A 25,339-nucleotide genomic window follows, 5' to 3' on the forward strand; every position below is an offset into this window, starting at 1 on the left:
GGGAAGCCACACTAAACGTCCTTATGCTTTTAGAGGCGTTACAGGGCAGGAACATTATGCAATAATTCCTTTTAAAAGAAGTGAACTTCCTAGTATTACACCTTGCCTGGCAACAAATGTAACCACTTAGTGAAATGCGGGCGTAATTAGAATCTATGAAAATCTAGCGTCAGAATCCCAAACCTCTATGCAATACTCAGTAAATTACAGCTTTTATGTCTAATATTTTCAACCATTCTACTTAAATATGTGAATATATGAGTGTGGAGTTCTTTAGGAGGCCTGCCCATATGCTAGGGAAAGGTTTTGTCATTTCTAATCAGGATGACCCTGTAAATGGGACACCTCATGTTCAAGTTTCTGGAAGCCTCAGAGCCTGGGCTGCTACTGGCAGAGGATAGACCCAAATGGACTACTCTAGTGAAAATCTCCAGGTGAACGTGGAACGCAGTGAAAACCTGGGGTATCCAACTTGCAGTTGAGGCCACCAGCAAGTGTCACCTCTGTTATAACTTTAACCAGGCAAGCTCAGTCTCATGTATTAGTTTATAAAATTGCAACGGAGCCTTATAAAATAAGACTGAAAGGACATGAGTTTTTAAACCTATATAGTATGACTAATTAAATGAAATTTTATTTTAAAATCGTCATAAAAGCAGTAAAATTGGTGTTTTAAATAAACCAAATGGGAATTCAACCACTTTAATTTTTCCTTTTGTTCCAATAGGAAAATAAATGCTTTAAAATTTGAAGTTAAAACACGGGTTTTAAATATATTGAGATAAAAACTGTTTTGTGTAGGCATTTTGAAGAAAATAAATTTTGTTCCCATGATTTGTGATTGGCCATTGATTTCCGTGTTTGAGAGTATGAAGGTGTGCTCAGCTGTCTACTAGAAATAACAGGGGAGACTCAGTCTTGTTCCAAATGGAAGGGCTCCTATTCGGTTTTCTCCTTCATTTCTTAAAGTGTTGTGATTTTTTATTCCCTGGTGTTATGTCTTGAGATTTTAAATCTTAAAACATGCAATTAGGTATTGAAGTTGAAAGCTGAAAGTCTCAGCCAGCTAGTAATGGTTTTTTAAAATAGGTAATACAGACCTCTAGTGGTTGAACAGTTTGAAAGCCTCTGCAAGAAAAGGAAATTGTACAGAAAGTGCCTGCATTTTAAGGGGAAAATTTAGTTAAAATTATTCAGATGACAAAATTCACATATTTCATAGAAAAAAAAAAAAAGCCAGAATGCGCTTCAAGGGAAGGTGGCATGCTTCCTATCCTTTTAGATGTTCCTCAATTCCTCTAAATAATCAATAAAAAAAAAACTCTAGCCAAAGTCACAGCAAGAAGTCTGGATCTATATTATTTTTCTCTAAAAGATACTGTGAACAGAGCTGCTAGATCTCTGTATTGTGTGAAACATATATTTTTGTACACAGTTTTGCCTCACTGGAGCTTTGCTTCCTTTATACTCCAGGGGCTCCCCATGAAAACAGAATCTCCAGCCACCTCAACTTGCCCGTCCCGTTCTCAGGTTCTGTCCATGGGCAGCCACACTTCAGTGGGCTCAGCGATTGGATGGCTCTTTAGTCTATATGAGAGGGAAACTCCATGTGCCTCTAGACTAGTGCTTCTCAAACCCTAATGAACACCCAAGTCACCTGAGGAATTTGCTTAAAATGCAGATTCTGTCCCGGTCTGGGGTGAGGCCTGAGGTTATCTTGTTCGTAAACTCCCACTTGATGCTAACGCTGCCCATCCAGGGCCACCCGGAGCAGCAAGCCGGTTCCATGACAGCTCTCTTTATTTTTTAGTTACATTTTTTGTTTTTACTCGTTTCTTCTTTGTTTGCCCTTTTACTTTAATGACATCTCTTAAATTTTTAATATTTGGATCTGTAAAAGATATAAAGTTCTCTTTCACTTCACTATGCACAAGTATCTCTGGCAATCTGTTATTGAAGTTTTGAGAAGTTGATCTCACATTTTAAATACAGATTCAGTGTCATCTCTTTATCTTGAAAAGTTCTTGATAGTTGTGAGCATCTCTCTAACTGCTTGAAGCTATTGGGCACTTGTAGCTACAATTAAATATCTGATTAGCCATATTGGGAGAGTGGGTTAAAAGAGGTTTTGTGCATGTGGTAGATGTGTAGGAAGCTAAGGGACCAAAAAACAACCACATCATAAAATCAAGCAGAATAACACACACACACACACACACACACACACACACAGGCTCAAAGCATAAGTGTCAACAGATCAGAGGAAAACATGGGAGAATGTTTTTTTCATACCAAATCTATTAAAATTCTATCATCTAAATAACTTCCCATCATAGCATGTGGTCAACCTTATTTTTCAAATCCGTAATTTTAGAACTTATGTCATGGGGTAGTCTTTAAAAGGCTCTTGCAAACTTTTAACATCTAGTTTCAAATCAAAAATAATATGTTAACAAGCTGTAGCATAGAGGGAGTACATAAATTATCATCGTTGCCCTGCATGAATAGTAATTCACAGGTTTGGCTCAGCCACAATTTAGATGAAATAATTAACTATGTACAGTACTTAACAATATAAAAGTAATTAATCTAGCTGCCTCATACTGGTTTGGCCTAAATAAACATGCAATAAAAAAGCCATAGGATTTTATTATTTTTTTACTCACGTTACCACTTTAGTATGTTGGAATTTTAATATGTCAGAAGAAAGATATCTTTGCATTAAAAAATCATTTTCTTTTCAAATGTTAATGTACTGATTATAACTAAGTGAATTCCATATATTTATAATTGTGGGCAGATGTTCTCAATTAATAGTTTTATTCATTCTACTTCACAGTTTAGTGAAAATGATTATTTTAAATTAAGGTGTAAATAAGAAAAAATGAGCTTTTGATTACTATAAATCACACAGAATTTGTTGGTGGTACTATAATCCTGTGTAGGTATAGCTTTGGCAAAACATTTCAGATAAGCTTGTTTTTTGCCTCATGGGTTCTGGGAGGAGGTGAGTTGTCTATTTGTCCTATAAGGTCTTTGCCAGCAGGTTCAGAAAGGTAAAAGGGCAAGGTCATTAATTGGCTAGAGGGCAACAAAGAAGGTAGTTATCCCTGTGTGTGTGGTCAAGAAAAAAGGGCTCAGGTGATCTTGCCCAGGAGAGAGTAGGTTCATTCAGCTTCAGTTCTTTTGGTAAAAGCCCATTCTCAGTGTATGAGTGTTCCTTTGCCTAATCATCTAGACTATAACATGTTTTCCCCTATATGACTCCATCGATTAATTGTTACAGTATTATCCCCACTTCATAAATGGGCAGAGAGGATGAGGCTGAGTAGTTCTTCCAAAATCAAGTAGCATGTAAGATGTAGTAGCAAAACTCAAACCCAGAGACTTCTGCTTCCAGCCAAGATGGAATAACGGGGACTAGATTTACCTCCCCATCTAAAACAATTTTAAAAACTGGACATACATATGAAACAGGTTTTCAAGAGAGTGGACATCCGATAACAAAGGGCAGTGATCACTGGAGGATAGGAAACAAATGACCTGGGACTGTCCCAGCCCACTGCGTGGAGGGAGTTTGCAGGCATGATACAGGGATGGTACACCCAGGTGGAACTCGGGGTCCTTCCTGAGTTGAGGAAATGGAGCTGGGAGTCCAGAGAGGCCAAGGAGGCTAGAGTTCAGAGTACCAGAGAGTTGAGAGCTGCACAGAGAACCCAGAGATCTGCAAAGGGTACCCTTGTGCTTCAGTGCATGTGGGTAAATAATCACCCAAACATATTAGAGAGAACAAGCCCCAGAGGTCATCAAGAGCTAGAAAATAGTTCCTATTTCCACCAGCCACAGTGGAAAGTCTCAAAATTCATGGAGCATCAGGGTAGCATACTCATTAGGTTCTTGCCTCAGGAATGGGAAAAATTTAGCCCTAGAATAATTGCTGCTCTGGTCCCACCTAAGAAACCATAAAAGTCAGACTCAAAAGAATTAAATTATTTGCAAGTAACTCAACTGCTTTTCAGAAAACAGATGGAGAGTTTTTGCAGGAATACAAAAGCATCCAATATCCAACAAAGTAAAATTCACACTGTTTAGCATCCATTATAAAATCACCAGGCATGCAAAGAACCTAGAAAGTACAACCCATAAAAAGAAAAAAAAATGAATAGAAAGAGACCCAGTCAGTAATAACACAGATGATAGGATTATTACACTATGACATTAAATGGTTATTATGACTATTTCATATGTTCAAAATGCTTGATGGAAGTTTGAACATATTAAAGACATGGGAGATATTATTTTTAAAAAGGCTGAAATTGAACTTCTAGAGATGAAAACTACAATGTCTGAGATGAAAACTTAAACTGGGACTTCAGATGCTAAGACTACATTTGTTTCACATCCCCCACAACATTCTTCCCTGGACACTGAGTTTGCTCCCACCAGCTGAATACTTCATGCTTAATACTTTCTTAATGCTGAACTCTCAGAAAAAGTCCTTCATTCCAAGAAGTGGTGGGAGGGTGCCACTCTGTAGCCTCTCTCTCATCTCACTCTAGTCCCTGCTGGCCTGGAGCAGATTCCACTCCCTTCATGCACTGATACTCCACTCTAGACTGAACCTCCTCACGAGGTAGCCATCAAGCCATCAGCAGTCCTCAACGTGGCACCTTCTGAGTCAGTTAGAAGAGTTTGCATCATCAGACCACCATTTTCCATCTCTGTTTTCTGACTCACCCCAAAACTCTAGTTAAAAATCATGACCTGTTATCTCTTCACATGAAATACAGTTAATAAGGAAGTCAGCATTTTTGTAGCTCCCAACGCTTCATATCTAAGGAGCTGTGTATGAAATCATGAACTATGTTCTTCCAACCAGCCAAGCAATTAAGCAAAGTATACATGTCCATGTTGTCCTTGTACAGAGTTTGAAATATGCTCATGAGAATTAAACTATTTTTCAATAAATCTGAAAAATCAACTTGCTTGTCCAGGAAGTTTTATTCGGGATAGAATCCCAAACAATGAATGCGCTAGCCAAGTGTTACTATTAATCAGAAACACTCCATATTCATCCAGGATTAATCCTGTGTAACTCCCTCAGTCAGTGTAACAATATATTCTCTTCATGCACTTTGTGTGTGTGTGTGTGTGTGTGTGTGTGTTCCCAAATCTGCAGTGAATGTATTTAGAAAATACATTAGTATCAAAAATACAAATGTAGCCTTAAAACATAAATGTACAGATAATTTCATACTTGTAGCAGTGTTCACTTCAGAAACACTTCACAAGAACTATTTAAAAATAAATATTTTCAGTATTTATTTAAAATATTTTAAAATGTAAACTCCTCACCAGTCATATAGCCAGGGCCGTTGAATGAGTGTGGCTCTATGAAATAGCTTCAGTTCCTTTCACTACTGATGACCTTTTGAACACTAGATAATATTTGTCAAGTAAATGTCAAAATAGTATGCAGGAAGAACCAAATCATGGATTCTGTTCTGCATTCACTCACCTAGAGACATCACTTTGGAGCACTTTAGAGCAGCAACAGCTCTAAGAGACGTAACAGTATGCTTCACAGGCTAGAAAAATGAAAAGGGAAAAATAAGTTGCTAGCAAGAACAATGAGGGGTGGGGGTGAAGTTCAGGCTGCCATTCTGAAAGCTTTCTCAGACTGGGTTAGGTTCATCTCACGCAGTGCAGACTGTGCAGGCTGGCTGTGTGAGATCAAGGTAGACAGTAGCCTCGTCTCATCACATCTCTGTGTTTTCCCATAACCTCCAACTATTCAGCCATGAATTGCTAAATGTAGAATGGAAGGGGGAATGTCTAATAAACGGAGACATACTTCAAGTCTTCAGTCTAGTTAAAACATTGGAACGAGTGTCTGCACCATCTTTCTGGGGCTTGGAGTCTCTTCTTAGTTCTAAAATGAGATGGTTGGCCTGGATCCTAAGTTTCAAAATTGGCAGCCTTTTTAACTAAATCTAATCTGCAGAAGAGTTCTGTTAGGTTCCACAGTGTTGGGTATATATATAGAGAGAGAGAGAAAAAACATTTTAAAATAGGATATTTCACATGAAATTTGAAATTTTAAGTTTATATTTTAAAGTTAGCTGTTTTCCCCCACCTCATTACAATTGGCACAATTGACTATAGCCAAGAAGTGACCCCTTGTTCCCCCTCCAAGAAAGGGGGAGGGCCCTCCATTCACCACCATGTCCACTTCACCTATTTCTCCCAGCCTATATATGTATTTGAATATGTGAACCCTGGAATGTATAACGTCTAGAGACCATAACAACAATACAATGCTATGAATCTCTGACTTACAAGGAAAACAAAAGACTATAGAGAATAGTAGTTCAACCACATTTTAGGTTAAAATAGACTTTACTTGGATAACCTGACAACCAAAACATCTTTGATAATATAGTAATTGTGTATGTTTACCGGACAAAGGGCATACATATATAGTCTTGTATTTCTCTGAAGAAGAAAATCAATAAATTCGACCCATACATTTCTTTCTATAGCAGACATTTTTGTGACTTCCTGACTCACAGGAGATAAAGCTACCCTCCAAACCTAAACCAAAAGTCCGTAAGTTGAAGAATGACTTTTTATGTAAAGAGAACACACTGGTTTCTGATAAGATATAAAGACACCATGTAATTTATTTAGGGAATGGTTCTAAGCTGATCATTGACTTATTTATACATCTATAGCTACTGGAATAGACTGATTCCAAAAATGTATTTTCTCTGAATTGGAATATTTTTCATATCAAAATATCCAAAGTTATTAGCATATTATGTTATTCTCACAAAGTCCTAATGAACTTCACAAATCTGCCTGCTCTATACTGAGTACAAAAAATACTTAGCCTAATTTGTTTTTCCATTATTTTATATAGTAATAAAGTAATACCAAAAATGTTATTACCAGAAACAACATAGTGTTGTATAATTATTAGAAAGTGAACTCATGAAATCCTATTAAAAAACAACAATTACCACATGTTAAGTCAGATAATTCACAGAAGAGACTTATATGAATACTAGGGGAGCTGTAGGCAACAAAATTTTTCTCTGAATCCTGTATTTTGAAAAAAGTTTCTGTCATTTAATTAGTTGAGATTTGATTCACCAACCAAAGGTCTATAGTGTGATATGTTTTCTTCCTCCATCATAAAGTTAACTTAAAGTCATCTGTACTTTATGTATTTATTCTTTCACTTCTTCCCCAAAAGTAATTCTTTAAATTGCTTTATGGGATTAATAACAAATTATATCATTATATATTATTGTATTATTAGGGCTTCCAACCTCATTCTAATCAATTTCTTGGCCATATATAATAATGCAACAAATTGCATCTGTAAAGTAAAATTTTATGAAGCAATTTACTTAGTATATGTATGAGGACATATTAATATATATTGAAAATATTTATAATGATAGTAACAATATTTATTATGTAATATATGGCAATTCCCCCACCCAACTTTTATTTAAACCTTGTGTTAACAGCATAGAGTCTGTTTTTATCCCATTTTAAAGATGAGGAGACTAAGGCTCAAAGAGGGTGAGAAAATTGGACAGTTACAAGTTAGTTAGAGATGGAGACAGGTTCTTTTTGTTTTGTATTGTTTTTGTGACGGAGTCTCATTCTGTTGCCCAGGCTGGAGTGCAGTGGCGTGATCATGGCTCACTGCAACCTTCACCTCCTACCAGGTTCAAGCAATTCTCCTGCCTCAGCCTCCCAAGTAGCTGGGATTACAGACATCCGCCACCATGCCCAGCTCATTTTTGTATTTTTAGTAGAGACAGGGTTTCACCATGTTGGCCAGACTGGCCTCAAACTCTTGACCTCAAGTGATCCACCCATCTTGGCCTCCCAAAGTGCTGGGATTACAGGCGTGAGCCACCATACCCGGCCGGAGACAGGTCCTTAACCCTGACCTGTGAGACTGCAAACATTGGTTTGTTTCCTATGAGGCCAGCCAGATAATAGACTCTGCTAACATTAATTAAATTAATGTCCTTTTTAAGATTCTAGGTGCTGAATATATATCTCTTGGTCTATAAATTAGCTTTGCACTTCAGCTATTTAGTACACTTGTTTTTTTATTGTATCTAGCGTATTCTTACCGAATGGGTATAATATACTGTCTTTTGAAGAAATTATTTTGTACACGTAATCTTAAAACACTCTTCCAAGGGCAAGGTAGAGGCTTCATAGTATTAATATCATTTCCATTTGTCAGATCAAAGTCCAATGAAGATTTAATGATTTGTCCAAGACCTCAATTTCTAGAGAAGCAAAGAAGAATCCCCAAATTCTAGTTCTAAGTTTATTTTTTCCCTTGCTAAATCCTAAATCCTGCAGTCAACTGATTTTTTTTTTTAAGACGGAGTCTTGCTCTGTTGCCCAGGCTGGAGTGCAGTGGTGTGATCTCAACTCACTGCAACTTCCACCTCCTGGGTTCAAGCGATTCTCCTACATCAGCCTCCCGAGTAGCTGGGATTACAAGTGCATGCCACCATGCCTGGCTAATTTTTGTATTTTTAGTAGAGACGGGGTTTAACCATGCTGGCCAGGCTGGTCTCGAGCTCCTGACCTTGTGATCTGCCCATGTTGGCCTCTGCAAGTGTTGAGATTACAGGCATGAGCCAGAGTGCCTGGCCTGCTGTCAACTGATTTATGTTCATCAACTTCTTAAGTTACTTTGCTCTTTTACTCATTGCCTTTGGTTTTATGTATTAAGATTTAGCATCAGCATTCATAATATTTTTTCACTCTTAATTCTGAGTGTTTCTGTCTGAATGTTTTTTTAATTTTTGTAGTTTATGGGCTTTTTCTTCATTTACCCCCAATTATCCAGGAAAGGCTGTGTGCATCTTTTGAAAACTCTGATGTTCTCAATGAAGAGACCTTTTAAATGACCTTGTTTGTCCCCCACCGAGTTGCATATCACAACTTCAAATGTCTCACTAAAATGTTACCCATTTGGCATCAGTATACAGAAAAGCCTGCACTCTGAGATAAGAAAGAACAGTGGTGTTTTCATAGTAAGAGAATAGAGTTCTTAATGGGAAATGGGGAGAGTATAATTTCCACTGATTTAGCTGGTCTTCCAAACTTTATGGTACTTTTCTCCTTGAACTAGCCTATAAGACATTTGTAGGGAAAATACCACAGGCATCAAATTTTGGGCATAGATGTCTATTAATGTTGCTCCTTACAAAGCTGTTTCGCTGAATTGTTTCTCCTTGCTTACAAAAACTACTCCATGCCTTTATTAGTCAGAAAAGCAGTTTTGTAGAGAAGGCAAGTAACAGAGAATCAAGCTAAGTAAGTGAAACTCTCTGATTGTCAAACTTCCAGAAAGTAACGTTTGTAACTAGGTATGGTATGTTTGTCCTCTGTCTTTCTCGCTGTTCTCTACTTGGTTTCTAATGAAAGCCTTGATTACATGTTATATTTAATGTACTGTTCCACAAAGAAGAACAGGCCTAATGTGAATGTACAGCTGAATTTACACTTAAATATTGCAGTCAGTTCAGACCGGAAGGATACAGATCAATGCCCTTTGACCCTCCGCCAGATTCCCTGAAGTGTCTATGGCAGTGATACCACAAGAGGGCAGGGTTTGACTTCCGGACTAGGTGGCTTCTTCCCTTCAGTGCGGACCTTGGGGCCACCACAATATCCATCAATCTCCTGAAACTCTAATGATGAATCTGAGCTCAAATTCCCTCTTTGGCTCTATCTGTGCAGAATCCTGAAGTTATGAAAAATGCTTACAGACGGTAATTTCGAGAATGATCTAACACAGCAGATATTTAGTAAACTCCCTGTTTGAGAGCTCTCACTAAGCACCCAACACAGCTTTAGACTTTGGTTACCCAATAGGATGTTATCTTTTGTGAGGGATCTGTAGTTTTCCTGGGAAGATACAATGCATGAAATAAAAGCCTCCAATGAAATTCAGTATACAGTTAATGTATTCCATAAAAGGTGAGAGATACAAATTATCAAAGGTTAAAACAAAAAGTAGGGACCAGAGCAGGGTTTTTCAGTAGCAACACTATTGACATTTTGGATTAGATAATTCTTTGGTGTGGGAGCCTGTCTCATGCATTGTAAAATGGTTAGCAGTATCACTTGTCTGCCTGCTAGATGCTAGTAATACCCCCACACCTCCCTCTCCCACACTGGGAAAATCAAAAATGTCTCCAGACATTGCCAAATATCCCTGGAGTACAAAATCACTCTGATTGAGATGCACTAGACTGGAGTGTGAAGAGATGACCATACCAAAAAATAAAAATAATAATAATACAGCCTTAAACCATTACTTACAGAATGTCAAAAATGTAAGCACCTGCTCTCTATTCCTGTTTCTTCACCTGAGAAATGGGAATAATGATGCCTTCCCTCGTAAATCTCTCATAGAAATGAAAGCAATTAATGCAACAATTGGCACATAGTAAGCATCCAATTAATAATAAGTGATCAGTGTTACTATTGCTAATATTAAGCCACTATTATAAGTCCTTTCTATTAATCAGCAGAAACAAAAAGAAGTATAAAATAATGGTACATTAAAAAACTTAAACACTTGTATGTCATTTTGTGCTAAAGTTATGAAGCTGAAAAGACTGAATTGACATTTTCCCCATTGATAGAAATAATCTCAAAAATGTTCCATCTTCCTTGTGAAAGGCAAAGGCCAGCAGCTTCCACATCCCCAGCATCTGATGAGTAGTTAATGATCCAGAAATAAACTGTTACATGCTTCAGGGAATTTCTACGTATAGAGAAGTTCCATGTAAATATTTCTCCAAGAGGTGGATTGAGAATGATAATTCACTTTTACCCTCTTAATTTGATTTATAAGCTTCACCTATCTGGCAGGAGATAAGAACCAAAATTAACCGAGGAGAAAAAAATAAACAAATGATTTCAAGTGACCATGATCTTCAGCTGGAACTAGTAACCGCAAAAATTTTGGAACTGCAGAGGAACTGGGCTGAAGAAGTTCAGCCAAAATTATTTGTTTATAAAAACTAGAGAGTGTTAGATATTTCTATCACACTGGCTTATCTGAAATTTCTGCTGGCTCAAATGAAATTGTATTCTTCTATTTCCTGCTGTGGGGTTCCTTCCCTAACCACAATTACTTTTGGATTGGAGACTTATAACTTTGAGAACAAGGAGAGTCTCAGCTTAGCTAGCTGGAAGAACCAGAGGAGAGTTTTAGTATCTCCTGAAGAAAGAAAAGCACTAACAGGGTTGTAGCAGCATTCGGGACGAGTGGAGTCAACATTGACAGTTTCTGACTCGAACAGTTTTGTTGCTGGTAATAAAAACAGAAGTCACATGCTGAATGTGAAGGTAAGAAAAGGAGAATTTGCAATGGCAAAGTTAAAAACAAGAGGAGATGATGGTCTTGGTATGGCACAGGATGTTAAAAAAATTCTCCTGTCCTTAAGGAGTTACTGCTATATGAGTAATGTGCCACTTCCCTATATAGCCTTCTATGCAGAAATGCTATATTTCCACTTCACAACCCAGGAGGTGCATTTTATTTTACATTTAGAGGAGGAACAAACAATCAGAAGGCAAAAACTGGTGCATTATTTTATGTAATTCTCTTGGAAAGAGTTCATTTTTAGCTTCTGCTCAGACAGCACACAACTACTGGGAATATATTTTAATTTCAAATCTGATGTGTGACATCTGGTAACTCATTTATTGCTAATGAAGTTTTCACAGGAAGCAGCAGTCACCAGTAGCTCATCTTATTTTTCAGTTGGCAAAGTGTTGTTTACCTTTTATTGGCCTGGCATCGGTGTCTCTTATCACAGGCTATTTAGTTAGAAAACGCAAGTAGCCCTAACATAGAAAAGAAATGGAGTGGTAGATAATAGTAGATAGAACGGTCTAAGTATTTTTATTACAGTGATGTAATATCACTGTAATTTATGTTTAAAAATTATGTAATACTCAAAAGGAATTCTCAGAGCTGGCAAAACAGTCTGGTCCAAGCAGCCTCTCAGCAGTGCCTTTCAGCCTCCCCTCTCTGAGTCTTTCCACCCCTTGCTCCTACTTTAGTTTCTTCCACTTCTAGCACCACGTGCAGTTTCCCAATTTCTCTTATCCAAATTTACTCACAGGGAAAAAAAAATTAAATTAGTCATTTACACCACAGTGTGAACCTAGTAACACCAACGAAAGTCCCAAAGTTCTAGGGTCTCAGAGCACCTCCAGACCCATGATCTCATTCGGTGTTTCCAGCAGCGTTTTGCACCAAACTGGACACATGCTTGCTACTTCATCATGCTCATCCTGAACATTATTATTGTCATCATCATTTTCCAGATGAAGAACGTGAATCACAAGTCAAGTGACAGGCCAAAGGCTCCACAGGTCATAGGAGGTAAATCATGTGCTTGATTGAGAAATTTTGGCTCCCATCATTATGCTCTTCCCACTGTCTTAACTCTGGTTCTCACCTGAGCCATTGTGTTTCATCTCAGGTAGATCTTAGTTCTGCCTGAGAAGGTATGAAGGTGGGTATTCCACCCTACCTGAATTATAGGAATTTTAGATATCTATGAGCAGGTGCAAAGGGGATTTTACTAGATGACATCCTGCTGGACACACTTTATGCCAGTCCTGAATGGATAATAGAAATATGCAGTTTAATGAGTAAGTTTCTCATATTCAGTTTTTGATGCTTCATAAACGTTAAATGAAAACATTTTAGCTGAGAGTACTTTTGTTGTTTGTTGGATTTGGTTTTGCCTGTTAATCAGGATTATCAGCATTTAAGCCAGCATTGCAAATGAAGTTGCCTACAGGGCAGTGCTTTTCAAATATTAGTGTGTATCAGAATTACCTGGAGGGCTCATTAAACACAGCTTGCTGAACCCCACCCACAGAGTTTCTGATTCAGTAGGTCTGTGGTGGGGCCAGAGATTTGCATCTCTAACAAATTCCTGGGTGATGCTGATGTTGTTGTTTCAGGGACCACACGTTCAGAACCATTGCTAGGGGGCCAACTAGGGGACTTCTGTGAGTAAAAGCACCTACACTGTGCTTCCAATACAGCAGCCAGCCCCAGAGTGATGAGCACTTGAAACGTGGCTAGTGTAACTGAGGTGTCCTGGAAGCATACATTATACCCTGGGCTTTGAAGACATAGTACAAAAACTGTGAAATATCTTAATAATTTTATATGGATTACATGTTGAAATGACAATAGTTCGGATATATTGGATTACATATTTTATCAAAATTAATTTTACCTGTTTCTTTTTACATTTTAAATGTTTTTAATAGAAAAATTACAATTATATATGTGTCTCACTTTCTATTTCTTTTGGACAGCACTGAACTACAGAACCATAAAATAGAGGGGTATTAGTGAACTACAGAAAATTCAAGTCCCAAAAGCTGTAATACTCTGAGGACTAAAGAAAATATATACGTTGATCAGATTTGCCCTAAGGGGTCAGTTTGTACCCAAACATTTGCTGCCACAAGTATTAAATGTAGAAGCAATCCAATATCTACTATTTTACTTTTCTTTCAGGGTTAATCAAGTGCCTTGTTATAATTCTTCAAATAAAAGCATTATTATAATAATGAAAAATATTTCTGCTGAACTTCTGAATAAAAATATTTAGTAATATTTTGAAAGTCTGAGCTTTATTTAATTCGTTCTACTTACCCTTGTATTATAGAACAATTACATTTTTAAAATGCTTTTATGTCTTCCAAAGAACTTACTTTTTATTTTTAGCAGTCCATGAAATAGAGCTGAGAACAGGTGTTGGTATTCCCATTCTAAATATCTTGTACTATTTAAAGGAAAACAAAGTGAAACATTAGATTGTGTTGCCGGTTATGGCAGAGCAGACTCTTTGCCAGGACAGCAGTCCAGTGCTTTCTCTTCCAGGCAGTTCTGCTATTCCTCAATTTTTACAGCATTTTTATGTTAAAAAATAAATAAATAAAAAGTAAAGAACTATAATGCATATAAAACTGTGTTTAAAGAGAAGGAAACTATGTGATAAAATCAAATAAACATGACCCTTATAGCTTTAGTTTTCTTAGAACAGAGGCCCTTTAACTCTCCAGAATGTTGAAACCTTCTCTTGATGTTCTCTTATAATACTCTGCCCTCACCTCTGTGTTTTTATCTGGGCAATTAGACCACATTAACTAATTGCTAAACTTTAAAAAGTTGTATTTTCTTACAAAGAATTTCAGAATAGGTTGATTTTCTATGGTATTTTAACAGTGTCACATTGTGCTCCTCTCTTCACAGGACCATGTAATCTTAACTCTCTAACTTCATGGCAGGCTTTTAGTTTGGATTTTCAGCCATGTTCCAAACTGTATTGTTTGACCTGGTAGTGTCAATAAATAACACAAGGGATGTCTGAAAGGCTTACAGCTTTTGGCCATAAATGGAATGAAACAAACTAGTCCAGATAGGGCCCAAACTCTTAACATTGTCCTCATTAGTCTAGGACCACAACCAGCTATCCAAATATGCCTGGAAAATATTTCTTTGAGTAATAGTTAATTTTTTAAAAGAAAGAAAAAAAAACCTGTGACTATGATCATCTTATGTTGAGTTTCTTTATTCATCTTGAGTAAACAGTAAATTTTTTTCACCTTGTTGTTTTAATACAAAAAGTTCTGGTGTTTAATATAGAATATTATTAAATCAGTGTGGGATTAAAAATATCTATATAGATAGCTGATTTAACAATATATGACAGCATTAATCAACTGCCTTGTTATAATTCTTGAAATTGTTGTTATTCTACTTGTCAAGCAATTTTGCCCTTCTCTTCAAAAGATGCATACCTGTTCAAAGGAAGGATTATAAAAGTTCATGCTTCAGAAATTTTTTTTAAGAGTATAACCAACTCCCTGAGGATACAGGGGTCTAGGGAAGCTAAATGACAGCTGCAGGGTCACCCAGCTAGTGAGTGGGAAAGCTAAAATTAGAACCTCAGTCTGCTCCCACATTTTCCACCAATTTGCAGACTATCATTAAAGAATATTTCTTCCGCAATCAGAACATTGAGCAATTTGGAGAAACGTACAGTATATCGATATTCTAGCTTCATTTAAAATTTATGGTTATGTGGCTTGTATCATGTTAAAAGCTTTAATCTAAAATGAATTGTCATGTGACCAATAACCCTAACATAAAACTCATAATACATATAAATTCTCTAATATTATCATAATTTCTTAAGGGTGCAAATTAATTAGTACCTCTTTTCCTGCCCAATAACTTTCCTCACGCCCCTTAAAATGGAATTTGAAATGAGATAAACAGTTGCTGCTGCTGAATTGAAGTTTCAGAGAAATAAAAGTGAGGTGGCCTCATATACAAAATCTGTGGTTTTGTTCAGAAGTTGGATGAAGCAACTGTTATTGACTAAGCCCACATTGGTGCTGCCCTTTTCTCTGTTGAAAAGCTTGTGAGTAGTCTTCAAGAGCCATATTATTAAAAATGATGTTTCCTCCCCATGATGGCTGAGATACTAATCCATTGAAATGTGGCGATAATTCTTGTGAGAAAATTCTGAGTCTATAAGTTTGAAGAATTTAGAAGTGTAAGAGGACAGGGGTTCATTTACTTACAGGCCTTCTTCCAAGTTAGGTTTTATTTTCCTTTTCTCCTAGTCTCTGGAGTCTCCTCTCTCCAGACACCCTGGAAAGCCATTCATGGCCTTTCATATTTAACATGAGAGTATTTTCTACTAACACCAACATGTCAAAGAAAGATGTTTAAAGCATGTGAATTAGACTTGATCGTGTATCTTTCATTGGTACCTGTTTCTCTTTACTTTTTGGAATAAAATAAAAACAACAAAAACAGCTAAGAATTTGGGATAGTGATGTGGGTGGGAGGGATTGGGACATTCATCACAACTGAGTTGTTTAATTTATAATAAGTAGGAACTTTTAGAGTTTAGAGAATTTTAATTGTAGTTTAGAGTTTCATTATCAGACGGTAGTCTTGAATAATTTCCAAGAAGCTAAAATGTGGGATTAACATTTTACTCTCATTTTAATTCATATCCTGAATATAAATTTTATTATAAATTATAAAGTTTCTGAATTTCCTTTCATAAAACTGCGTTCTTTGGGTTCTTAGTTATTTTGGATGAAACAAAGGGGAGGGCTAGTTGGAAATGATGGAACATTTAACCACTGTCTCTACAGTTAGTCACAATTGGTACATGCAGAATTAATAAAGCAGCTTGCCTTGTTTTTATTTCTTGTGAGGTCAGACAACAGTGGATGATAATGACTTGGGAAGAGGACCAGAAGTCACTATTTACCATGTACATATATCAGAGAGTCATTTATTAAGTTTGAGGAGATTGGATCTTAAGTACTTAATTAGAATGATATTAGTAATTTTAATAAAATATTTTGCATTGAGAACTATTCACTCAGAAATTGCAGGGGTGGACAAAATCATCTCCAAATAAATCATTTAACATGAAGTTAGGCTAGGATTACCAACCAAGAGCATGGCATTCTCCTATGCATCTGACTTAAAAGCAATACTTGTCTCTTGCCCCATGGTGCCAGCTGGTCTGCCATGCTTCCCTCTTCGTGGCTGCCAGGATTCCCGCATGGAGGTAAATATAACCTGTAAAGGCTCAAATACTTCATCAAAAGCCATGACTATAATCCAAAGCTATTAGGTTTAAGCAACTTATTTGGAAATTATCACCTTCAAATAACATGTAGGGCAACCTCAGTAGAGATGAAATGGATGAAGCAGGCATGGAAACTGCCCTTCCTGCCTTAAATACAAAATACCAGATCACAGCTCTGAATAAAAGTTAAGACCACATTGGGCCAGATCAGGACTAACACTAGATACACAGCTGACATAAAGTTCCAGTGACTTTGGCAGTGTGAAAGTCAGGACCACCAGGCACATGTACTGAAAGCAATTTAAGCTGTGTGTCCCGATTAAAGCCAGGAACTGAAAAATCACTGCCTATTCATGATGAAAGACTAGAAAACTTCTGAAAACCAGACAGAATTTGAGAGTGGTATAGATACTAAGCTACTAAATACTACAAATGTATAGTATCTGCAAATATATATATATATAAGGTTGAAAACTAAGCTCAGAAATGAGCATTATAACTCTTCCAGATCAAGGGAGTGCTGTACCCCCAAGCTGAAGTTTCATAGGCCACCATCATCCCAACACTCAGTCTTCCCAAGCAAGTTAATTCCCACCAAAAATGAACACAGTCAAAGATTACAAAACCTAAGCGGAAGTCCATTATCAAGAAAAAGTATCCATAGGTGCAATAAATAGAATTTATACCGGAGGAACTATAAATAGTAAAGCAATTGGGTAGGGGCTCTTAACAGACAGATATTGAAAATGTTAAGGAAAATAAAAGAAGAAGTAGACTTCGTAAAATAGGAACAGAGGGCTAAGAAATAAGAACAAGTAGATCTGAAAAAGAAACGAGTAAAAACCCTAAAAATATTAGTGCCAATTTCTATGAGTCAATGAATTCACAAGTGAATACCTAACAGTTATTTCCTGTGGCCTTACTTGGTGGCTGGGGGCAGGGGAAGCGATATAAGAGCAGAAACAGTTGTTTTCTACGTCTGAATTACAAAATAGGAACAATAAAGACAACGGTTTATTGAACAGGATGGTTTACTGAGCTGTCCAGCACTGTAAGCAAATGGCTTACAAACATTGGCCTACTCTTCTTGATGCTTGAGAGAGATACTTTGATAGAAGATTATTCCAAAATATAATTACTTGGTCTTTTAGTTCTCTCTTTATTATCATAGGACACTAGGGGGAATTTTTTTTTCTTTAGATTGCAAACTAGTTTTAAAAAGAGCTTGTAATGAACAATTTAATTAGATTGGTTTTGGCTTGCCTAAAAGCTTAAGAAGGTATTAATATTCTAATCAAAAGTCTTGGGAAAGCATTCTTACAATAAAAAAAGGAAAGAAAATCTTTGTTCTTATGCTTTAAGAACCAGGAAAGCTGTCGAAGGATGTAAGGTAACTCTTACAAAAGCAATTGTTAAATAAATGTGGTTTGGCCACAATGAGCCAACACCTATGTTTGCCACAGACTTAGGTTCCCACCTGACTCACGGCAAATTTATTCAGCTGCTTAAGATTATTTTTTACTCATACTTCAAAAGAACAGCAGCCTGGAATTTTTAGACTTTTAATGGCAACGGAAGGAACTTACCTATGATAAACACTTTTATTTACTCTCATGCTTTCTTAACCCATGGCTGTTCTGAGTCAATGTTTGCCTTGCATTCAAAAAATAATAGTAAAGATTCCAGTAAAACATATTCATTAAGCACTATTTGAAAGATATACCAAGTGCTTTCACATTATCTCACTTTATTCCTACAAAGATCATGTGCAATAAATATCACTGTTCTTGTTTCCTACAGATGAAAAAAAAAAAAACTGAGGGTCATTTTCAGAGAAATTGGATGACTTACCCAGAGACACACAGATGTGTACGTGGCAAAGGAAGATTCCATTTCAAGTCTTCCAACCCCAAATTCATCTTCCTTTCCCTAAGGGGAAATGGTGCTATGGAATTCATGCAAGCCACAGAGCTTGGATAAAAGGCATAGGAAGACCAAGCATAGGAAAAATAGGAAGAGGTGGATCCTCCTTTGTTTTTAATCAGTGTTCTACCGGCCTAGAACTCTTCTGGGAAAAGAAGCAGGATGTGACTGAAACATAGCTGCTTTCTAGATCTCACCAATTTGGTTTTTCTAGTCAATCACATCTCTCTCTCCTTCGACTTCCCACCAAACCAGCATCTGTTCAGCTTCAAAGAAAAAAGAGCCCCACTGTTTCCCAGTCATTTATCATCAATCTAAAGTAACTGCCAATCACAAAAGTCCCATCTTTATTTCTTTCCTTAGAAACAAATTTCTTGAGGGAAGCTTATCAGTAGCAGAAGTGCAGACTGGGAAATGACCTGTGTCACCCTCCCATCTAGAAATACACAGTGCACATCCAGATCCCACACCCCCAATAGGGTTGTGCAATATCTATTAATTTATGAGAGCTGTTTCCCATAGATGATGCTGCAGGCATTAGTAAGGAGGGGAAAGTTCCAGCAATGACACCATCTCTACTGCACCTTGGCTGGTTTCCGGGTGCCATCTCCTGATCCCTCTCCCCACTCCCACTGCCCTCTCACCATCCTTCCCCCAAACCCCACTCTCCCCACCAATCTGGGTCAGTGATAAACACAGAGTATTCCACATGCCTCTGATATAACATTCAACAAACTAAAGATAATACTGCCTTTAAGGCTCCTGTCCCCCCGGCTAGACTCCTAGAGGAGAACTGTGACTTTATTCCCCTTGCATCCTGGACACCCACACATAGTAGGTGTTCAGTGAATATATGATGAGTTGATGAATACCCACTGAATGTGCTGTTTGCCTTGCTCCTTCCTTGTGCTTCCTTCCACTGTTTCTATCGCCTGAAATTCTTCTCCCTTTTTCCTCTACCCTCGAGTATGAAAAAAATGTGTTTCCTTATTGGGTAGGGAGTCCTGGTAATTATACAAACATTTATGTAAAATGTTCTTCTAATTGGTATATTCCATGCTATGTCCAGATTCTTTCAAGTGAATTCTCATTGAGGTAATAATAACTCACCAAAGTTTCCAGGGATGATCCCCTAGCTGTTCAAAGCAACCTTTTATATATTAAATACCAGTCAATATGAATCAATGGTAACTGAAAAAAAAAGGTTGATAGCTTGTGAAGGAGTTGGAGTACAGAACTATGCTTATAAATTGATCATCACAAAGGCAGACTTTTTCCCACAGAAATTGTATTATGAATGCTAGTTATAGTTTGAGACTAGTTAATAAAATTCTACTCACTCCAAACGTAGGATTAATGGAACCCACATGAGTTGTGTGCTGTCAAAGTAGAGTCAAGAGTAGAGAGAAGAAAGAGAAGAAAATTTCCTCCCTGTTCTCACAGCACAGGGCACCCAAGGGCTTCTACAGCATAAAATGTACTCCCTTCTATTTTTTACTGCCCTTATTCCCAAGCTGAACCAAATATTTACCTCTGCCCTCATTTTCAGTTATGGAGTTCACCCAGGCCCTTTTCAACCTTCGAGGTTCCTTAACCTTTACATTACTAATTCTTTTTCTAAGCAAAATCCAGCTGATCTCTACTAGATGTTTAAAAGGATAGCAAATAGGTAAATTAATCCACATTAAGGCACAAATGACTGCTAGCCATAACCCTTTAATGACTAATTAATTTTTAATAAAGAATATGTGTTTATATAAATGAATGTATACTTCTAAGTTGGCATAAGTTCCGAAACAATAATAAGATGAACTAGAAAATCTACAAGCTATAGGGAAATCCTCTGGGTGAGGAAGAACTAGTCATACCTCCCTAAAAGCCTAGCCCTAGTTTCTGTTACATTATTTCTTCCTTCATCTTCTGTTTTCTAAACCACAAGTTTCTAAAAGCACCAAGGAATTTTCTACCTGTTTATTTTGTTTTGTTTTTGTTTCTGGTTTTTTTCCAAGGTGAGGCCCAGGTTGACACTGAGTATTCTCTGTGAAACTCTTCAAGGAGCAACACGTGATTTCACAGAAATTAGTCTCGATACGCTGCATTCCTAGCTGTAAGTTCTATGCTGCTCACCCATTCATTTGTCCATTCCGTCACTCATTCATGAGATATTTATCATCTGCCTCCTGGAATGTGTCAGGGCCTACACCAGTAAACAAGGAAACAAGTAAACACTAGTAAATTTTAAACAGGCTCTCCCCACAAGCAACTGACAGACCAGTGGAGAAGACAGATATGTCAACAGATGATTTACAATAAAGTGTCAAGGACGGGTGCGGTGGATCATGCCTGTAATTCTAGCATTTTGGGAGGCCGAGGCGGGTGGATCACCTGAGGTCAGGAGTTCAAGAGCAGTCTGGCCAACATGGCAAAACCCCGTCTCTACTAAAAATACAAAAATTAACTGGGCATAGTGGGATGCACTGGTAGTCCCAGCTACTAGGGAAGCTGAGGCACAAGAATCACTTGAACCTGGGAGGCAGAGGTCACAGTGAGCCAGGATCACACCTCTGCACTCCAGCCTGGGCAATAGAGTGAGACTCTGTCTCAAAAAAAAAAAAAAAGTGTCAAGCCTACATCCAAAGTGTCAAAGGGCTCAGAAAAGTTGGGAAGGCTTTACCAAAGATGTGACATTTAGGGTAGATAGCACCTGTTTGTGGGTACCAATGTCCCCATGAGTCAAAGAAGAAAAAGATGTACATTATATAAGCTGGATACCAAAAAGGAACAATAACGAGGACATGCAACCAAAAACTTACATAGGGAGAACAACTTCACTAACTCAGCGAAGGCGAAGAGGCCACTTAAGAACTCCCTCACATGTGTTCTCTCTTAAAAGCTGACTACTGGAGTTGTATCCCTTGCACAGCATCCCTTTGCACCAAAGTGAACACTACTTTAAGAACATGTGTTCAGCTCTCCTGAATGCCAAGCAAACCATGCTTGGCATGGCAGTGGTGTCCTATTTCTGCTGCTCTTTTTCCCCAGGGCATGCTGTTACAAGAGAATGCTCAGCCATGTTCATCTGGGGACCTGCTCCTGGTAGAGCAATAGGATCTGTGTGCCCAGCACCACTGCTCACCTAGCTGTCCTGGCCTGTGCCCAATGCTCACCTTCACCTCAGAGTGTGACTGTACTACATTTGGTGACGTCACTCTCGCTGAATTTTCAGCCTCCTTCCTGGGACTTCCTGATGGACTCTTATCCAGGGCAGAATGTGTTGATTTTCTAAATCACATAAATGAATAGCTTGACTGTTGATTATGTAGAAAATCAGAGCAAATATTTGCATGGCTTCGTGCAGTTCATTCCTGAGCATCTGATTCTTCCCAGAATTCCAGAAAACCTGCTGCTTTCTCAAGCCCTCAGTAAAGACATGCTTCCTTGATAATCCTGGCCAAACCTATTCATTTGACATCTTTGTTACACAAATCGTTAACCACAGGGTTAACTTCAGAAATGGCTGGCAGATATGAAGGTTAGAAGATTCATGCACTTTTGCTAGACTGAGTTGGAAGTTAAAGAATACATAGTTACTGACTGCAGAGGCCTGGAAAACAATGGAAAAAATCCTGTTCCTCAAAGTTGAGCCCCACCTCCTACCCCTCTTAAATCAATCGCCACAGTGACCAATTTGTCAGTCACCTAAAGGCAACTATTCTGACCACTTAAGGGAGAATACTTATAATCTTTATACCTAAGTAAAGATTGTGAGAGGAAAGAAATGATTTAAAGAATACGATATGAATGTGTCACACTTCTGAGTTAATGATAAAAGAATTGGTCCTGCTTACCTCAGGAAAAACTTTCAAGTCTTTCTGAAAAACTAATTTAATTCAGTAGTATTTTCTAAGATGTAGGTTATGTTTTTAATCAATTTGGAAACTAAGATTTACTTATAGAAAAAAGGAAAAGGATAGGTTTATTCACATAGAACTCCAATTTCACTTCTCTGGATGATATTTACCATTTTCTACAAAAGCAATTATGTTCTAAAATTTAAATGTGCATTCTTAAGCTTTATCAGTTCACAGAGTTTCCTTAGGAAATATGATCTAGTATTTTTTCCTAAGACAAAAGTTGAGTTACTGCGTGTGTGACTGAGACATGAATGTTCATTTGTTTGTTTACAACAAGAATTATTTTTACCATTTTATTTTTATTTTCCCCAGGTGCATTTGATATAGTGTTTGTGACAAATTCGACCCAGGAGATCAAAATGATTCTCAACTCTTCTACCGAAGATGGTATTAAAAGAATCCAAGACGATTGTCCCAAAGCTGGAAGGCATAATTACATATTTGTCATGATTCCTACTTTATACAGTATCATCTTTGTGGTGGGAATATTTGGAAACAGCTTGGTGGTGATAGTCATTTACTTTTACATGAAGCTGAAGACTGTGGCCAGTGTTTTTCTTTTGAATTTAGCACTGGCTGACTTATGCTTTTTACTGACTTTGCCACTATGGGCTGTCTACACAGCTATGGAATACCGCTGGCCCTTTGGCAATTACCTATGTAAGATTGCTTCAGCCAGCGTCAGTTTCAACCTGTATGCTAGTGTGTTCCTACTCACGTGTCTCAGCATTGATCGATACCTGGCTATTGTTCACCCAATGAAGTCCCGCCTTCGACGCACAATGCTTGTAGCCAAAGTCACCTGCATCGTCATTTGGCTGCTGGCAGGCTTGGCCAGTTTGCCAGCTATAATCCATCGAAATGTATTTTTCATTGAGAACACCAATATTACAGTTTGTGCTTTCCATTATGAGTCCCAAAATTCAACCCTTCCAATAGGACTGGGCCTGACCAAAAATATACTGGGTTTCCTGTTTCCTTTTCTGATCATTCTTACAAGTTATACTCTTATTTGGAAGGCCCTAAAGAAGGCTTATGAAATTCAGAAGAACAAACCAAGAAATGATGATATTTTTAAGATAATTATGGCAATTGTGCTTTTCTTTTTCTTTTCCTGGATTCCCCACCAAATATTCACTTTTCTGGATGTATTGATTCAACTAGGCATCATACGTGACTGTAGAATTTCAGATATTGTGGACACAGCCATGCCCATCACCATTTGTATAGCTTATTTTAACAATTGCCTGAATCCTCTTTTTTATGGCTTTCTGGGGAAAAAATTTAAAAAATATTTTCTCCAGCTTCTAAAATACATTCCCCCAAAAGCCAAATCCCACTCAAACCTTTCAACAAAAATGAGCACGCTTTCCTACCGCCCCTCAGATAATGCAAGCTCATCCACCAAGAAGCCTGCACCATGTTTTGAGGTTGAGTGACATGTTTGAAACCTGTCCATAAAGTAATTTTGTGAAAGAAGGAGCAAGAGAACATTCCTCGGCAGCACTTCACTACCAAATGAGCATTAGCTGCTTTTCAGAATTGAAGGAGAAAATGGATTATGTGGACTGAACTGACTTTTCTAAAGCTCTGAACAAAAGCTTTTCTTTCCCTTTGCAACAAGACACAGCAAAGCCACATTTTGCATTAGACAGATGATGGCTGCTCGAAGAACAATGTCAGAAACTCATTGAATGTGTTGATTTGAGAAATTTTACTGACAGAAATGCAATCTCCCTAGTCTGTTTTTGTCCTGTTATTTTTTTTTCCACATAAAGGTATTTAGAACATATTAAATTGTTAGAGGAGCAACAGGAAATGAGAGTTCAAGATTGTTCTGTCCAATTTCCAAAGGGCAGTAAAGCTTTTGTGCCTGTTTTTAGCTATTAGCAACTGTGCCACACTTGCACCTATTACTGCACATTTTGTACAAAGATTTGCTAAGCAGTAGTTGTCAAGTTTCAGATCTTTTTGTGAAATGCAACCTGTGTCTCATAGGTTTACACTGCCAAAACAATGCCCGTAAGATGGCTTATTTGTATAATGGTGTTACTAAAGTCACATATAAAAGTTAAACTACTTGTAAAGGTGCTGCGCGGGTCCCAAGTAGTAGTGTCTTCCTAGTATATTAGTTTGATTTAATATCTGAGAAGTGTATATAGTTTGTGGTAAAAAGATTATATATCATGAAGTATGCCTTCTTGTTTTAAAAAAGTATATATTCTACACATATATGTATATGTATATCTATATCTGAACTGCTGTTAATTGATTAAAATTTGGCAAAGTTATATATACTTTAAAATAAAATAATTTTATTGCAATGTATTTATCTTCATTACTTAAAATAGATACTAATTTATTTTAACATAAGACTACCTTGAATGATATGAATATATTTTTGTTTAAATTTTGATACAACTGATAGTTTAATACTATTGGTTATAGATTTTTTATCCTGCCATTGAAAAGATAAAAACATTTTGTTCTACTGCATGACATGGAATAAACACATTGTTTTAAATTTTTCAGCTTTTCACATAACAAAGAAAAAAATTAACTCTTGCTATAATGCTAGAACAATACATTATTTTACTAGTAATTTAATAACAGAATTTTTCTAGTTGTATACATTATCATTCCAGGAAATTTAGAAGATATAGAATAACATAAAAATAAAAGTCATGTTTAGCTTCCCCAGTCAAAAATCATTATTTTAACATTTGGGAACTTTTTTTTCTACTTTTTTCATTCATTATACACACATACATGTGTCAATCCTGA

At 37.2% G+C, this 25,339-nt stretch overlaps 1 protein-coding gene across 8 annotated transcripts in view; it reads left to right on the forward strand.

The window, feature by feature from the left end:
• LOC105470040 (angiotensin II receptor type 1) overlaps positions 1-24,879 on the forward strand; it is a 44,850-nt gene extending 19,971 nt beyond the window's left edge. For 5 of the 8 annotated variants that reach the window (XM_011721746.3, XM_011721748.3, XM_011721745.3 and 2 more), the window contains 2 exons: positions 20,651-20,748; positions 22,868-24,879. In XM_011721746.3, the coding sequence (XP_011720048.1) occupies positions 22,915-23,994 (1,080 nt within the window). In that variant the 5' untranslated portion in view covers positions 20,651-20,748; positions 22,868-22,914 and the 3' untranslated portion in view covers positions 23,995-24,879. Of the gene's footprint in view, positions 1-11,096; positions 11,410-20,650; positions 20,749-22,867 lie in introns of those variants that run through there. The other 3 variants (XM_011721750.2, XM_011721751.2, XM_011721749.3) reach the window with 2 other exon arrangements.
• Positions 24,880-25,339: the final 460 nt, after the last annotated feature.

This window comes from Macaca nemestrina, chromosome 2 (genome assembly GCF_043159975.1).
Source record: "Macaca nemestrina isolate mMacNem1 chromosome 2, mMacNem.hap1, whole genome shotgun sequence".
Lineage (NCBI taxonomy): Eukaryota > Metazoa > Chordata > Mammalia > Primates > Cercopithecidae > Macaca > Macaca nemestrina.